Raw genomic sequence first — 19,222 nt, forward strand, 5'->3', positions numbered from 1 at the left:
AAAACTATTTATAAAACAATTTAAGTTAATTTAAACAAATAAAATATTATAATTAAAATTATTCTTAACTAAAATTTTCAAAGACATTCATATCTATATCTATATATATAACATAAGGTTGAGTTTAAGTTAGGGCCAATCTCTTTATTACATGGATAACAATCTACTCATATGGGATATTATTATTAGGATTGTGCAAAGCTCAATCAAGCTTGGACTGCCATTGGGATAGTTCAATTCCCTAAAAAATGACTTCTATCATCAACCCCTTTCCATGTGGTGTTAACTTGTGATACTTGGTGGGGACTAAATCTCACTTAAACCAATTAGTCTACCTTACATGAGTAAATACTTCAAAATTTTAATAAGATATACCAACATAGATCCATCTTAAGTATATATCTAACATAGCCAAAAGAGATCAAATTTCTTCATGTGCAAACTTTTTTAAAGTGCAAAATACAATAAATTATTTTTCATTATTTAAATTGTATTTATAACACATCCCTTCATAGTGAATTGTAAAATAAACCTTTCAGCTCAATAAATTTATACTTTAAAATGTATATCATTTAATTTTTATAAATTTGTACTCAAATTTAATAAAATTTAAAAATAAAATCTATAACTATCTTAAAAAAAAATACCTAAAATTAACAAAACCTCACACAATCCCAATAATACATGAAATATCCAACTCCAAACTCAACCAAACCTCCGACCATCCTGAAACATGGGATAATACATGAAATATCCAAATCCAAACTCAACCAAACCTCCGACAATCCTAGAACATCGGATAAATACGCTAATCCTTTCGCATGTAAACACAGATTCCCAACCTTTGCAGAAGCTATGCCCAGCCAGTTGAAAACGGGGAAAAAGAGAGATAAATTTATGTCCATTCAAGAGTATCACAGGGCGCCGCGTGTTGGGAAATCATCTGACGCTGCCTGCTGGCGAAAAGCCGAAGGATAAATAAACCCATAGATACGACATGTTTGAGGGTTGAAGGAGATTTATCTCATTCTCAATCTGCTCACACAATGGCGACTGCGAGGAGGGCAATGCTTTCAGTTGCTCAATGTTCCTTCCACACTTTAAATGCCACCGTCGACGTGCGCATTAAAACGTTGTGTCAGACCAACAGGCTTCAAGAGGCTGTGGAGGTATTCAATCGTTTGCTTTCCGATAAATCAAAATCCAACCCCACTGTCATCACCTGCAATATTTTGTTAAGTAGCCTAGTTCGACAGAATCGGCATGAATCAGCATTATCTGTCTACAGGCTTATGATTGAAGTAGACATTCCGCCGGATCTGATCACCTTTAACATTATCAACGATTGTTACTGTCGAACAGGTAGATTGGATTATGCATTCAAAGTGTTTGAAAGAATGGAAGCACATGGATATGTTGCAAATGTTGTAACCTTCAATACCCTCATCAAAGGGCTTTGCAGGAAGTGCAGAATCGAGGACGCTGCCAAACTTTTCAACCAAATGATGAGCAAACAACTCGTTCCTAGCCTTATTACATATAATACTCTAATAGATGGGCTCTGCAAGACAGGGAAAACCCACGAGGTTTTCGCGTTGATAGCTGTTATGCTGAAAAAGGGTCATCAGCCCAACACAATCACATTTAGCACGCTTATGGATCGACTATGCAAAGAAGGTAAGCTCCAAGAGGCCAAGAAACTACTGTATCAGATGTCTAAAGAGGGGAATAACCTCGATACTATTACATTTAATATTTTGATTGAGGGTCTTTGTAAACAAGGCAAATTGGAGGAGGCTGGGAAGCTCTTTCTTGAAATGCCCAATAAAAACGTAAACCCTAATGTTTGGACATACAATACACTTATTAAAGGTTTCTGCAACGAAGGCAAGTTGGTCGAGGCCATGGAACTACTCGATGAAATGCCCAGAAAAAACATATGCCCTGATGTTATCACGTACAATATGCTTATTCATTGTTTGTGTAAACAAGGCAATTTAGAAGAGGCTATGCAGATCCTCCATGAAATGCCCAACAAAAATGTATGCCCTGATGTTGTGACATACAGTACACTTATTGATGGCTTCTGCAACGAAGGCAAGTTGGAAGAAGCCATGGAGTGCTTCTCTGAAATGGTCAGCAAAAACATATGCCCTAATGTTTTCACGTACAATATGCTTATTGATGGTTTCTGTAAAGATGGCAAGTTGGAAGAGGCTATGGATCTCTTTCACGAAATGCCCAGCAAAAGCATATGCCCTGATGTTGTCACGTACACTGTGCTTATTGATGGTTTCTGTAAAGAAGGCAAGTTGGGCAAAGCAAGGAATCTCTTCCATGAAATCCATAGTAAAAATATATGCCTTAACGTTGTCATATACAATGCTCTTATTGATGGTTGCTGTAAGGAACGGAAGTTGAAGGAGGCTTTGAAGCTCCTCTATGAAATGCCCAACAAAAACATACGCCCTAATGATATCACATACAAAGTGCTTATTAAAGGTCTCTGTAGGGAACGGAAATGGGAGGAAGCCAACAAAATACTTCATGAAATGCTAGACAAGGGCTACAATCTGGATGTTATAACGTACAATGTTCTTATTGATGGTCTTTGCAAAGATGACAAGCTTCAGCAAGCTATCCAGTTGTTAAATGTTATGGGGAAAATAGGCCATCAGCCTGATGAATTCACATACAGTATACTTATAAATGGGTTGTCTAGGGTGGGTAATCTTGAGAAGGCCAGTGCACTCTTTCGGGAGATGTCGGAGAAAGGTTGTAAACCTAACCTAGTTAGCTATAATACATTAATAACTGGGTTCTGCAAGCATGACATGATAGAGGAAGCTCTACAATTCTTCTATGAGATGCCAAAGCAGGGCTTCAGCCCAGATGCTTTTACATACAACATATTGGTGAATGGATTCTGCAAAGTAGGTAATCTTAAGGAGGCATTAAAGTTGTTTAAACAGATGACAGATAGCGGTCAAGTCCCTGATATCATTACATATACCATTCTCATGGATGGAATATACAAGGAAGGCACGCTCCAAAAGGCCAATAGACTACTGGATGAGATCTTAAAAATTGTTTGACACTGTAACTGTGACATTTATAAATAACAGTCTCTGTAAACATATTGCTGAAATGCACCTGGTAAAATTTAGTAATATTGTGAATTGCAATTGAGAAAGTTCGGAGGTGACTTCGGTAACAATTCACTAGGCAGGCTATTTGAAACCGGGAAAGATAGTAACATATTTCTACTTTTGGAAGTGGAGTAACCCTCTGTTATGCCCTCAAATGAGAGTTGTTTGCAATTTTGAGGCTTGCCTTGACATGACTTATTTTTGTTGTGGTTTTGGCTATTGAGCTGTGTTAAATAGTTTGTTGCTTTTCTTGCTTTCCTGATCACAGATCTATTTAGTATGTTGTACCCTTGTCAACTACAATACCAGTGGTACACGAAGACAGGTGAGTAAATTTCGCATGACATGTACGTATCATCCTAAGAAATGATCATTCCCAGATCAAACAGAGTTCTCAATCCTCTTGGTCTACCCCATGTCTGGTGAGACTTTGCAGCTTGCTTATTCCTTCTGCCATGTTCCGCTTTAATTTTTTCTTCATATTTCTTCATAAAAGTGGACTTAGATATTTGTGCCGGATCTTGCGTTGATGTTGATAATGCTTAATTTGTTTTCTTTGTTTACCTTGTTACATGACACCTGAAATTTCTATGCATTTTCTGTGGGTGAGGTGTAATACTTTGTATTCCTTTTCTTGTATTTAAATTAACGTATGTTTGTGATAAGAGTCGTAGTGGCACATTTTAGAAATGCTTTTGTATGTGTGGTGCATTATTTATCTGCAGCGTGGAAGTTGCTTTAATATGTGACGCCAACAGTCTCTTTTGGATGTTTCACCTCCATTTAATAATATTAATAATCAGATGAAACCATGAAAATGACATTTCACTTGTTTATATGCAGTTCTCAGTTATACATATTTCCACTGATAATCAAGCACAACTTACTATCAGAAGGAACAACTGCATCCTGGGAAGTACTTTAACTCGTGATAGGTTAGCTTCAGGTGTTAAGAAAGAATATCTCCTTGAGTAGTACAATGCTTTGAATGCCTTAGTCAAAGATATATATTTGAAGCAAAATTTGGAGGTCAAACTGAAATTTTTGCTTCTTATCTTGCCAGTTAAGTTTTATGTCAGCGATATACATGGCTTAAGGATATAGATTGAACAACCAATGTGCTTGCCTCAATTTTTGGACTATAATCACTAGAATTTCATTACTGTTTGTTTGAGTACAGTCAACATTTTTGCCTTGTTGCATTTGTTGTTCATAATCATTGTACTTTTCTGTTCTCTCTTACTTTATTTCATCTTAAATCTTGGTATAGTTCATGTGATTAAACAGAAAATGCTCCTTCTTCACTGGTGATGGTATCTGCAAGTTTTGACCAACCTGCAAATTTGATAATTCCATGGGACATTTCGATTTACATTTAATCAATCTCTTCACCAGTTGATATTTGTGACATTTTTCTCAGATTTGATCTGTGTTGGCTGTTCATGCTTCAGCTTCTTTATCTTCAGACCTAACAGTTGAATCTAGTGGAGGAAAGCCTATAGAATGCTCTTCTATTCAGAAGCTTGTCAGCCCTTCTGGTGTTGCAATTTAGGAACAGATGCATAATGTTCCACTTGAAGAAGAAAAGTGGGCTTTACTTTTTGCAAGGTTGCAAGAGTCTACCGATTTAAATATGCTAAGCAACAAATAATGTCTTCTTGATTAGTGAAAATTTTTAAGGCAAGATTTATCCATTGGGTGAAATCTCAGGTGTTAAAATATTCTATTGGCTAACTTTTTATAACGTAATACATTCTAAAGTTCAGCCAATAAATATACTTCAACTATAAATATTTCACATATTAGCCAAATACTTTTTTAATCCTAATCGATATATCACTTGTCCAACTCAATCCTCTACAGTTCAGATGGAGATTCATCCTAAAATTATTGAGTGTATTGCACCATTGTGATTCACCCTGGGATTGATGAATCTTTAGTTTCTATTTTTACTGCAGTTCACCCTTGGATTGATGAGTCATATGGATATATTAAAAACCATGAATACATTCGAGGTGGACAAAGATTGATGAGTCATATGGATATATTAAGAACCATGAATACATTTGAGGTGAAATTTTGTCCAGGATTCAACACAATCTAAGTCTAGAAGTATTAAATTCCACTGTTATTTAGTCTTTGATTAATTAAGAGGCAAGGCAAATTATCAAAGAATATTGCTTGTTTCTGTTCTCAATCTAAGTTGCACTAAAACAAATACGGGAACAAATATGGATACAGGGTTTGAAACGGATATAACAAATTTTCAAAAAATCCGGATACAATACCGCAAGGAAACATCGCACATGCACACACACATATATAACAAAATGAAAATTTCATATTATCATTCAATATATATATATATATATAGACACACACACACAATGCATGCATTTCATATTAATACCTACTAGATAAACTCAAGACACATCAAACAATTCAGGCTATGGTTTCGATCAAACAAACGAATATATACCTAGGATTTCATTCCTAGGATCTTACTATAACTATTACAAGGGTTTTGCTTCTAAACCCTAATTTACCTAGGGTTTTTATTATATAGCTTAAACATTAACAACAAACCCTAAAAGGACTACGGTTTTTACCATAACATTATAGAAACCCTAAACTTCAAAAGCATAGGATTTCTAGACTTATTCAGCAATTCCTAAGTAGACTAGGGTTTCATACCCTTAGCAACAAGAGGCTAGGGTTTTACAATGAACCCTACAGGTTAGGGTTTCACAAGAATGATGAAATGATAATATAACGAGGGTAGATTCAATCTAATAATTAATCACCCTAACAAGAATCTTTAAGATTCAAAACCCTGAAGATAAGATAGTTAGTAATACAAGACATTAAAAATAATTTTAATAAGGAAGTTTTGCAAATCTAATAGTTATAGACATCCTGAAGTTGTTCCTTTTACAAACCTTGTAAGGTGCTCTTTCTCAATATTTATGCCTACAACACTTAATAACAAGTACAACCAGGCAAAACAAAAATTGTGATGTCAATTTTTCTAACTAGGGTTTCATAAGTAATAGAGAAGGAATCCTAGAGCTTCCAATTACAAACTTTGGACAAACCTTATGACTATGAGTTACCTAGGGATTTACAATATTAGATAGTAATTTTCAATATGATGGATACTACCAATCCTAATACAAGAAGAATATGCCATACATATCTTACGTACCTTTGCCTTTGAGCTTGTTTCCTTTTGCACACTGAAAACAAAATTGTTAGATAACCAAAACATGAAAAGTAAAGGCAATACTTACTTGAATGAGATTTAGATGTATTCTTTTGATAGATACAAGATTCTGTTATGAATATAATTCATAACAAATAAATAAATAAAATAAATGTAAATATTAAATAATTAAATATTGATTATGTTAAACAATCATTAAGTTAAGTGAAAAGACATGTCTAAAAGACATGCCCATTCACTAAAGGACATCTGCTTAGGTATATATATATAGGTCCTCATTGTAACATTCATCACTTATACATTTTTTATATATAATAAATTATTATTACAAAATGCCTCTAGTGTATTTTTACATTCAAACCTACAAGCTATCAGTGTTTATGCTTCAGTGGTGTCAGAGCCATGGCACACAATATAATCATGCGGGTCTTTGAACGTTGTTTGGCGTACAATGTGCCACTACGTTAACGTCCTACTTGCGTTGATCAGTTTAGTAAAATTCAAGAAGCATTTCAGCGTTTAAAAAAATCATATGCAAAAGTTAAAGCATGTCGAAAGGAAATCAATAATAAGGAAGATGATAGTGATGGTAAAACGAAACAAGATGAAGCAATAGATGATTATAATGTTGAAGATTCTGATGATGTTGATATAGATCAGGATGATAATCCAGATGAAAATGATGTGGATGAGCACTATCTTGAGAAACACGAGGATGAACAATATCATAACAACGAGGAAGATGTAGAAGAAGATATTGGTGGTGATAAAGATTCTTTTGCACCAACAAATTTCATTGAGCAGGCCGATGAAGTGATCCAAAAAGAGTTGGTTTCCTTACTAGAGCATGATAATGCAAAATATCCCCTTAAAGAAAACTCAGTCAAGGAGAAAAAAAGGGCAATAAGGGCACTACCAATGGAAAGCCTCAAGTTCCAATTCCTTATATAAATGATTTTGATGAAGAAGAAATAAATGAGACTGCACAACTAATTGAAGAAGAAGTCTCAATTTTGCGAGTGGGAATGGGACATGAAGATGCTTTAGTCGATGACTTTTCTGAATCTCATGATGCTTGTCTTGAAGATATGATGTACTTCCTAGGTCGTAACAACTATGGTCTAGGTATTGTAGCTAGTGTTACTGATAAACTCGCAACAACACAAAATGATTTTGAAAATGTGAGGAATCATATGGAAGGTGAGACTAGTAGAGATGTACGTCTTGAGCAAAAGTCAAAAGTCTTGACTCAAGGATATAACATGAGAGCAGGTAAATCATGGACACAAATAGAGGTAGCCTTCAAACAAGAAGATACATCCGGAGCTAATCTTGAATGTTGTCGTTCACTACACAAGCATGAGCAATTAGCAGCATCTAACAGAATTGAATCATTACGAGAAGTTGGCAATCAGCAAAAAGAATTCGAAAGACAATTACCAATTCGATATCAAAATCTGCTAGTAGAGGAAGATAACTTGTAGAGACTTTTACTGGAACACAAGGAAAATATAGCTCATCAAAAGGACTGTAGAAAGGAGAAGGCTGTAGACACTCAACAATCGGAGTCAGCTATTTCTCAGGTTGATGTTGGTCACTTAAGAAATAGCAATAGTGAAGAACAACCCTTCACCATTTCATCCAAATGCAATGTTGTTGAAATGTTGGATGGCAGTGGCATTGCTGAAGGGGAAGATTCTGTTGTGAAGGCAAAATCCCTTGAGGGTTTGGGCGGTGTGGACCCGCTGCAACATTATGAAATGCTTTATTGTATATCTCATCTGCCTAGCCGATTGCGATATATGCTGCGGACCTCTGGAAGCTGTGACTGCCTATTGCGATTACACTGCGGACCCGATGCAGGTATAGATGCGGGTGTAATGTTTTTGAAGTCTTCCCTTTAGCATTTCAGCCGGTTGTTTTTCATATATTCCTTTGTATTTGAATATTTGTATTGCGTGGGGTTTGAAAGCCAAAATGCATAAAAAATTCTCCCAATAGTTCAAGAGGCCTGAACGATGCCGATTGCGATTGCGATGGTGACGTGGCAGGTGGGGCCCCCTGATTGGTACAGTCTCTCCATAAAACAATAAAGTCCTGTGTATGCCTATTATTATTGAAAAAATGGGCTCTGTTACAGTTTTAATATGCAACATGTTTTTCTCTGTGGATTTCTGGTCTGCCCTTATGAATTTACGTGTCCCTGGATTGTTAGAGAACACGAAGAGACGAAGGAAGTCGAAAAGCTGGGAAGACAAAGGACAAGCCAGCACAAAGGAAGCTAAAGCGAACGTTGAGGAAGCCGAAGAGGCAGCATAAAGTAGAAACCAACAGTCAAAGGCATCAGGAACATATAAAACAGGAAAAACAAGGAAAGGGGAAGTGTGTGTGGATAATCAGAGCGAGAGGAAGCCGAAGTTCAGACAGAGGCAGGAGAGGTAGGAGAAGTAGGAGAACAGGAGTGAAGCAGAAGCTCAACAGGCTTGGGAGCAGAGAACTAGAACAAAATAATCTATACCAGGTTAGGGTTGGATCCCACGGGGTTGGAGCCTCAGAATTGAAAAGATTGGAATCCTTGGGAGTTGGTGCTCCTAAGTGCAGAACTATTGCCTTGGAAAAACAGAGTTGGTGCTCTGGAGGTTGGAGCCTCACAAAAGTCCAAGTTGGTGCTTGGAAATTGATTGCAACCATTTATATATTTGTGTTAATAAAAAAATTTATTCTAGCTATCTATTTCTGTGTTCCATATATAAATGTTTTGGTGATAAAAAGAACAATTAAAAAGAAATACTGATTCACCCCCCCTCTCAGTATTTCCAACATCTTGTACATATTTATCTATTTCTCTTGGTTTGTTTTGCAAGAAATTTCATTTCAAGACCAAGGGAAATCAAATTTTAGAGGGCTTTATCCCTCACCTAGCCTAGACAGCTAGGGTTTGGACTCAATGTCTCATCTTTTGAGGTGTCGTATAGCTTCTCTTCAGGTTTGCAGGGGTTTTTAGGCCTCACTAGGCCTCAAGAGGTTTCGATCTATCATTTTGTGTGCTCCTTTCATCAATGAATTTTTTTTCTAAGGATCCTCTAGGGTTTGAGGCCTTGATTACACTTCAATACTCATTTTTGGCAAGGGTTTGAGCTTGAGAATTTTGTAAATAATTTTGTTCATCATTTTCTCCATTTTTCTCATCAAAATATGACCTGGGTTTGGTTTTGCAGGCATATAGACTCATTTTGGCTCAATTTTTGATTTGTAGGGCTTGTTGTGGATAGTCACTAGCCTTATTGGGTATTCTAGGCCTCGCCACAAGCCTTTTGAGGCTTATTGTCCTTGGTCACGGACCTATTAGGGTCTTGTGTTGATTGTATGTGGTTTAAAGACTTATCTTTGGGTTTTTGCAGGCCTTTTATCCATCATCACAAGGGTTTACTGCTTGGTAAAATGTTTGATCACTTGGAGGTTTCCTTGACAGCTAGCCGCAAGGCTTAACAACCTCATATAGCCTAGCCCCAAGGATTTTTATTGTCTTCTCTTAGCCACATTCATATCAAGACTAACTCATTGTGGTTGCAAGGGTATTCTCATCTCTTATGGAGGATTTCATCATTGGTTTGTGGCTAGGGCTTAGCCCTTTTACATTTCATTGTTACACATTGTTTATCAAGGGTATGACGCTGGTCTAGGAGGCTTTATCCTCCCTAGCCTGGAGCCTCAAGGAGGTCGAAACCCTCTCACACCTAAAGCATATATTAATCAAGGGTTTTAACATTAAAATTTGACAATAAAGGGATTGAAATAATTAAATTTGATGATATATAACTCATAAGTTTTCTCTAGCCTTACTCTCATGCTTGGTCGACAACTTTGTTGATTTGTCTACGTCGTGAGGTTTTTCTAAGGTCTAGTGAAAGTAGATCATTGGAGTATATTATTTATTTCCTTGTGCTTTCCTCTTTGGTATATGATAACTTGAGGAGTTATTTTTGTTGTTAAGGTGTTATCCTTCTTGTGACATCCTCAAGGTATTGGGAGGAGCTCCTTTTTCTCTTTCTCTTGGGTACTAATCCTTTCCTTCGCTGTCATTGATTAGATAGGACTTCATTGACATCATAGTTAGATCTAGTCTTTGAGTTGTGTTTTCCTTCATTTAATCATTGTTAGAAATCTCATCTATCATTAGTTACTTGTGTTTACATCTTTTAAATCTTTACTTGTTCTCATTGCTAAATCATATAAGTGAGAATCATCTTAATAAACACTTCGATATTGGTGTTGTTGTTTCATTGAGTAATCCTAAATTGCTTCATTGGATATAATTGGAATATTGTAGCCTTGTGCTTTAAAGTGATATTCTATAAGCTTGGTTATAAGTTATCTATATTTCTCACATTGAAGCATATTTCCATAATCATAACTCTTTGAAACTACATAATTGTGTCATCATTTTCATTATCATTCTAGTTTAGTTTTGCGTTCCTAAAATTTACCTCCAAGCATAAGCTTCGTTGATAGAAAGTTAGGATCACCTTCTTCATCTAATTTGAGATGCTTGACCCTTTCTCAACAATTAAAACAGGTGAACTTGTAGTTTTATTGTGGGAAATCCCTTATAGGAATGAAATCATCTAGGTCATTAGAACTCTAGGGTAGGTATTGTTAATGAGGCCTTAGCCTCCTTCCCCTGGACTTCTTTATACAACCTTGTGTGAGACTTGCTTCAAAACAATTGAGGAGGAAGGCTTTCATCTAGACTAGGAATCTTAATTAAAATCAACCAAGATCTTGCATTTCACATTAGATAGATCTTGCATCTCATCTATCGTTGATCATTGTAATTGGAAGCATGGGCTCAATTTATAATTGCAAGTGTTGCACTATTGTTCTTTTCTTCGAATATCATTAGTTGTTTATTCTCCTTGCAATCGTCCTTAATAATTTATTGCTCATATCTATGGTTACCTTTATCTTGTACTAACATCTCCTTGTAGCATTGCTTAGTATATTTCATTATTGTGCAAGTTATTAATTATTTTGGGCATTGTTTTTAAGGCATTGGTCTCTTATTGATTCATCCTTAGTGTCATATTAATCTAATTGAATCTATCTTACATTTCTCAATTTTATAACTTAAATTGCCATCTAATCTCAATTCAAGTTACTAAGAGAAGTGATTTCCTTGCTTTTTCATCTTCTAAACTTGTTGGTTCCAACAACTTTCCCCTTACTTTTCTATCTTTTAGGGACTACCCCACTTATCTTGCCTAGAGAGCTCTTAAACGAAAATAGTAGGGATTATAGAGACAACCCCTATTCTAAGTGTTGTGCCTTTAAAATACACCTTGTGGGGTTGAACACTTTTCCCACGCTTAAGTGTACACTTTGGGCGACAACAGGTTTGATGGTTTTCATATAAAAGGAAAAAAATAAGGTTGTGATTGTTTTGGAAATTAAAAGCGGATAGTCTTTTCTTTTTATGATGCAATCACTCATCTCCATAGTTAGAGTAGTTCTCTTTGGCAAAAATAACTACCATGAATGGTTCAGGAAGATAAAGCATACCCTGATTTTTAATGAGTTGTGGAAAGCAGTTTGTGAAGGGGAAACTAGAAATCCTCCTTAAAATCCCACCTCTGACCAAGAGGTCACCATATGGGATAACAAGAACAACAATACCTATGCCTTGATTGTAGCATTAGTCAAAGAAGAGGCAAGTCAACATATTACACCATTTACAAATGATTTTGAAGCCTTAAAGAAGCTGAAGGATTTATATGACTCGCACTCTAAGCTTGAAGTAGTCCAGTTTATGATCAAACTTTTCAATTTAGAATTGAAAGATGATGTTTCCCTTGCCTTAACCTCTGAAATAAGAGCCATTGTGCATGATATAGAAGCTATCGGTGTTAAAATAGATGTTCCTCTCACAACTTTAGTCAAGGCGTTGTATCCCACTTATTGTTAATTTCTTTGGAGCTACATTGTTCTTTGTTTTAGATAATTGCATTACATTATTTACACATTTAATTCACCCCACAACATTATAATATCATTACATCATATGAAATTATGTAGAAATAACATCATCAATAATGCAACGGAATAGTAAAAGGAACAACAAAAGAAAAGAAAGCACACATAGAGACACCAGGATTTGGTTAGAGACCAAGGAAAAACCTCACAAGGGGGAAAACCCAAAATTAAATTCTTCTTATTTTATTAGAGATTCATCAATTGTTTAGCTGAGATACAAAGAACATCTATATTAAAATACAACATCACATCAGGGGCCACCCTAGGCCATACAAACGAATGAGCCACTTTGGGCCATGCCAACCAATATTGCTACCAGGCCACCCTAGGCCAACATGTAAACTTTGTTGGGCCACCCTAGGCCAACCTGCTAACTATGTTGGGCCACCTTGGGCCAACCTCCCAACTCTATCGAGCCACCCTAGGCAAACTTTCCAATTGGCCAATTTTTCAACTTTGTCGGGCCACTCTAGGCCAACCTACTAACTCTATCAAGCCACCATGGGCGAACCTTCTAATTTTGTTGGGCCAACCTACCAACTTTGTCGAGCCAACCTACTAACTTTGTCGGGCCAACCTGCCAGCTTTATAAGGACAACCTAGGCCAACTTGGAAACTCTGTTGGGCCAACCTGCCAACTCTATCAAGCCACCTTATGCCAACCTACCAACTTTTTCAAGCTACCTTGAGCCAACTTACCAACTCTGCCAGGCCAACCTAGGCCAATTTTCTAACTCTGTTGGGCCAACCTACCAAATCTCTTGGGCCCCCTTGGGCCAACATGCTAACTTTTTCAAGCCACTCTTGGTCAACCTACCAACTCTATCAATCTACCCAAGGCCAACCTTCCAACTCTACCGGGCCAACGGGCCAACCTACCAACTTTGATGGGCCACCGTGGGCCAACCTGCCAACTGATGGGCCACCCTAGGCAAGTCACTAGGCCATGTGGGCAATGATAACTGAAGTTTCCTTTATATATTGTTATCCATACCAAGGGTTATATTCAAGAAATCATGTATATATAGAATGCAGTCTCTAGCATGTATTACTGTCTTAATACAATGAGCACCATGAAATGTAATAACAACCAATAGTATCATTGTATAATGTAGAATGGATATGAACCTAAAAGAGAACAATAAAAATGCAATACCTCGATCATATGTGATGTTACTAATGATATGTTTCCACTACAATGAGATTGTGCCAAAGCCTTCGTTGTATGCGTGAGTCCCGAACAAAGCATAAGAGTGAAACCACGTGACTGTAACATATACGTGTCTATAATACCAATGTTGTGCATGTCATAAGAGTGAGATTATACCCAATTTCAAACCAATACGAGATCACTGAAAGACATAGACAAAATAGGTGCGAAATTATAGTTCACATATTGTAGCGAAAGGCCTTTGCATCTAAAAAATATCAGAGCCACGAGTGTCATCCGAACTACTTTTGGAGATTGCCCCAATGGGTTATCTATATTAATTTGCAAATGTGAAAAGGTACCTCTTGGAGGCAAATCGACTTTGAATTTTCAAAGTAATAATTTTCCCTCCAATTTAAAGTTGATTTGAGGACTAAAACTAAAATTCCTTTAATTTAATTACTCAAAGCATAATCAAATTGTGGGCTAGGGAATTTCTCCCTAACTGCCAAAAATTAACACTCCCTCTCAGCTATGGAGGAATTTCCATCTGCATAAATGGTCTCATTGCTACATCATGACGTATCGGGAGAGAACTAATCTCAACCCTGAGGAAGATAGATAGTTGTATCATCGACAAGACCCATCTCATATTGTCTCATAAAAGAAGAGGAATATATAATCAATCGTAGGGGAGATCAATCCTCAAACACTACTAATTACCTTCATCTCATCTATATCAACAAAATATCCATCTTATCATATCTTATCCCAACTAATTCCTTTGATCATTAGCTAAAAAATCTTGATCTAATAGAAGCAGAAGAAGAAGAATCATCATAGGGAAGTCCATCTCAACCCACATCATTCAAAGGGGAGCATCCTACTTACACCCTATATCTAGTAATTAATTTGTTCATCTGAACAATAATCATTATTGTCATAAACTCATATCTCGTCTCAACTCACCTCGCTCATCTCCACTAGTTTGAACAATCTCAAATCTGAAGAAGAATGTGACATCATAGGGGAGCAAGAGCTATGACCCTCCAAGCAAGGACAATGAGGAAGTTCCTATGGGACACTCTCACCTCATGAATTCACAATGGGGAAGGCCCTATGGGACACTCTCACCCCAAGTCATCTCATCATAGGGGAGATTTGACTACCACCTTATATCGAGAAATAGGCAAGATACAACTTACCAAGAAGGATCACAACCATCCCATTGTGCAATCAATGGGAAAGATACCACTTGCTATAATAGGTCAGGATCACAACCATCACATTGCCTACTAATATTCCCAGCAATGACCGTTGAGATTCATGTGGTAGAACACTTCATAATATAAGCTTCGATGAGATGCTTGACTTACCAAAGGTAAATATCACACACCCCAAGCCTCCTCAACCCATTGGCCAAATGGGGAGGGACAATCCCAAAACACCCAAATTGTAGGTATGATTCCAACTGGGGTATACTCTACTAGACCAAGATAGGCAGAGATACCCAACTTGTCATGAGAGACAAGGATCACACACACCCTATAGTGAAAATAGGGGAGATACCCAACCTACTACAAGAATAGGGATCACACACACATATTGACCAAAGATCCCTCAACCCTAGGAGTGCTCAATGCTCGATTCCACACCATGGGATCTCAATATGGGGGGGGGGTCTATGCTCGGTGTTCTCGATCAATGAAGGCCCCTTCCTCTCATGAGTGCCATCACTAGGCTTATGATTGTTAGTCCTGACCATGGTGCATGAAATTGAGAGATCATCGAGTCAACTGCAATCATAAATGTTGTAACTCAAGGATCCAAATGTCTGCTTGTTCATCAATCAAGTAGGTGATGGAATCCCATATCTCGGATATTTGATCTGTCATGGAACACATGATTCTCATCTCAAACAACTCACTAAAGATTTCAATCAACTTGTCTCATGTAGTACTTTCGAGTAATAGTCCTTTGTTTTCTTGTTTATACAGGATATCAAATCAAATATTATGTTTTAGAAAAAACACATATCATAAAGAAGAGAATATCATATTCATCCTTTCTCCCTCTCACATAGGGAGGCAACAACTGCAAGCCTAAGCTTGTCTCATACAACAACATAATCTCAATCCATGAGGATGTCTCTATCTCCACTATGTATGTCTGGAATTTATCTAGCTCGGGGAGCATGCAAAACAGGGAACCATCTGATAATACAGGGTCCACTAAATCTAGCAACAATAATCTATCAATTTAGTCAACATGCCATAAAAATTCTTCTACACAAGAGGTTGATCTTGATACTGAATGGGGTAAACTAGTCCTGTCAGCAAAGAATTGGTAGTTCATAAAATTAGTTAACGCAGACAACATTAGATGATCATCAGACCACGTCTAATAAACTTGTTTCAATCTCCAATAAAAAGTGTTATTCATTGACTTCAAATAATAATAGGTGTTAGGATCTCATCAAGGGTTTCTCCCTCTGAATGGGAAGCCTCTTCAATCATCATTAAATAAGACATCAATTTTCTATCATATTTCTGTCATATATTAGATGTCATACCATGGAGTCAAAATATATCATACTTTCATATATATAATAAGTCATCATTAGTTGCTTCACTGTCACATGTCATCAAACATTAATCAAAGGTTAATGTCATACAATATCAAATCATTATATAATCATCAGAGTCTAACACCATCAAGGCATTCATTTTTTCATATTGTCAAATTTACTATATTGATAAGTCATCATAGTAGTTACAACTTATGAAAGCCTTATTAAGATCAACAAGAGGATAGTTAGTAAATTTTGTGTTTCAATCTTACAACCACATTAATTCCATAAAGGTTACCGTGCTAATTACAAGTATTGACAACAATATCAAGTGATTATATATTAAATTCAATGTTTCTAACTCTGCTTTATGTTAGTTAAAAATCAGGATATCCTTCAAGTTTGCATGATAGGTATTGTCTAGTCATATTCTTGCGAAACATCAAAGAGATCATATAAATTATTATTATATTCAATGTTTCTAACTCTGCTTTATGTTAGTTAAAAATCAGGATATCCTTCAAGTTTGCATGATAGGTATTGTCTAGTCATATGCTTGTGAAACATCAAAGAGATCATATAAATTATTATTATATAATGTACTAGTATATCACATGTATCAGGAATAAAACTCAATGAATGACGTTGGCATGCATGAATCAAGTTACTACTAAGTGTGATATTCTTGTCATACCTTAGGGTTTATCTTATCATCTTGATATTGTAGCTAAATCGAAACATACCCTTGTAACAAATATGCCATACTATACATGTCTTGCAGTATTCAGATACCTTGGCAACTCATAGCATAGACACTTTGTCATGACCAAGATACTTTTCACTTACTTCCTTACATCAAGTTCCTTTCCTTGTTCTAGCTTCCATTTCCTGCTCCATCTTTAATATTCCATCACAACTCTCTTTTCCTGCACCCTTTTAGCATCCAGATGATCCTCAAGAAGGATCTACTTATGACATCTTCAACTGGAGGTTGGAAGCATTCAAATACTCAAATTTTCAAGAAGGAAATATAAGCATCAATCACAAAAAATAAATGTAAACAAGAGCATTGTCATAAATAAATAAGTTTAGAAGGTACTTATCTTTAACGAGAGGCAACCAGTTCCCTCTTAAACCAGCGTTCAAGATCCATTATAGTTTATCATCCATATGACAATATTGTCTTCATCAGCAGCCCGACTCAACTAAATCTGTCACAGGCACTGAAATATGCTAAGGTTTCAAGACTTGTATAACTCAAGTCTATATCTAGGCCCTTCACACTCCATGGTTTCTTCCAAATTCTAACCTCATGTTTTCCACCAAATTCTAATAACCAGTTTTCCTAGGGTTTCCGTCAAACCCTAGTATTGTTTTAGGTCTCTTCCATCTTCACATGCTATCATCAACAATGTCTTCATAGGGGTGATCTCAATGAATTTTCTTCAGCCCAACACTGATACAATGTTGATTTTTCTTTAGAGCTACATTGTTCTTTGCTTTAGATAATTGCATTACATTATTTAGACATTGAATTCACCCCATAAAATTATAATATAATTACATCATATGCGATTATGTAGAAAGAACAACATCATCAGTAATACAATGGAACAATAAAGGGAACAACAAAAGAGAAGAAAACACAGAGAGAGATACTAGGATTTGGTCGGATACCAGGGAAAAACCCCCATAAGGGGAAAAATCCAGAATTCAATTATTTTTCTTTTATTAGAGATTCATCAATTGTTCAGTTGAGATACAAATAACATCTATATTAAAATACAGTATCACATCAAGGGCCACTCTGGGCCATGCCAACCAATATTTCTACTAGGCCACTGTGGGCCAAACAAATCATCGAGCCACTCTGGACCATACCAACCAATATGTTACTAGGTCACCCTGGGCCAACTTGCCAACTTTTTCAAGCCACATTGGTCCACCCTTTCATCTCTATTGGACCATCCTAGGCCAACCTACCAACTCAGCTGGGCTACCTTGGGCCAACCTACTAACTCTACCGATCCAACTTGCCAACTCTATCAGGCCATCCTAGGCTAACCTGCCAACTCTGTCGGACCACCCTGGACTAACCCGTTAACTTTTTTGAGCCACCCTAGGCCAACTTGCTAACTCTTTTGGGCCACCTTGGGCCAACCTGCCAACTCTTCTAGGCCAACTTGGCAACTGTGTTAGGCCATCTTGGGCCAACCTAGCAACTCTGTTGGGCTACCTTGGGCCAACCTGCCAACTCTGTCTAGCCAACCTAGGCCAACCTACTAACTCTGTCAAGCTACCCTCGACCAACCTACTAACTCTGTTGGACCAACTTGGGCCAACCTGGGTCATCCTGTGCCAACTTGCCAACTCTATCGAGCCACCCTAGGCCAACCTGCCATTTTTGCCGGGCCACCTTGGGCCAACCTGCCAAATCTGTTAGGCCACCCTGGAAAAGTCACTACGCCATGTAGACCATGCTAACCGAAGCTTCCTTTATATATTGTTGTCCATACTAAGGCTTATATCCAAGAAACCATGTATATATAGATTGCAATCTCTAGTATGTATTGTTGTCTCTTTATATCTCTCAATACAGTGAGTACCATGAAATGCAATAACAGTCGATAGTATCGTTGTATACTATAGAATGAATACGAACCTAAATGGGAACAAGAAAAATGTGATACCTCAATCATATGTAATGTTACTAATGATATGCGGCCACTACGATGAAATCGTGTCAGAGCCATCATTGTATGCAAGAGTCTCGAACAAATAATAAGAGAGAAACCACGTGACTGTAACATATATGAGTCTACAATACCAATGTGATGTCTAGAATAAGAGTGAGATTGTAACCAGTTGCATACCAATGCCATATCAGTGCGAGACAGAGACGAAATGGGTGTGAAATTATAGTCCACAAATTATAGCGAAAAACCTTTTACATCTGAAAAATCTCAAAGCCATGAGTGTCATCCGAACTACTTTTGGAGATTACCCCAATGGGTTATTTATATTAATTTAAAAATGAAAAAAGGTGACTCTTGGAGGCAAGCCAACTTTGAATTTTCAAATTAATAATTTTCCCTCCAATT

General features: G+C 36.8%; 1 protein-coding gene across 2 annotated transcripts; it reads left to right on the plus strand.

Annotated features, from left to right (window-relative positions):
• The first annotated feature begins 764 nt into the window (after positions 1–764).
• LOC149242707 (uncharacterized) lies at positions 765–3,719 on the plus strand. Of its 2 annotated transcripts, none has more exons than XM_089374312.1 (2): positions 765–1,362; positions 1,453–3,719. In XM_089374312.1, the coding sequence occupies exons 1-2, from the start codon at positions 1,047–1,049 to the stop codon at positions 3,093–3,095; spliced, it is 1,959 nt and encodes a 652-aa protein (XP_089230438.1). In that variant the 5' UTR covers positions 765–1,046; the 3' UTR covers positions 3,096–3,719. The 2 variants fall into 2 exon arrangements, with proteins under 2 accessions (XP_089230438.1, XP_089230439.1); XM_089374313.1 differs by having other exon boundaries at positions 1,044–1,169; positions 1,363–3,717.
• The last annotated feature ends 15,503 nt before the right edge of the window (positions 3,720–19,222 follow it).

This window comes from Pinus tabuliformis, chromosome 8 (genome assembly GCF_031772625.1).
Source record: "Pinus tabuliformis cultivar Carrire ecotype Pingquan chromosome 8, CPIR1, whole genome shotgun sequence".
Classification (NCBI taxonomy): domain Eukaryota; kingdom Viridiplantae; phylum Streptophyta; class Pinopsida; order Pinales; family Pinaceae; genus Pinus; species Pinus tabuliformis.

Excerpts from the sequence above, each read along its gene's own strand:
- LOC149242707 (XM_089374312.1), top strand. The coding sequence starts at position 1,047 with ATGGCGACTGCGAGGAGGGCAATGCTTTCAGTTGCTCAATGTTCCTTC. Across the intron at positions 1,363-1,452 it reads CGATTGTTACTGTCGAACAG|GGCTTTGCAGGAAGTGCAGA; the intron begins GTAGATTGGATT and ends CCCTCATCAAAG.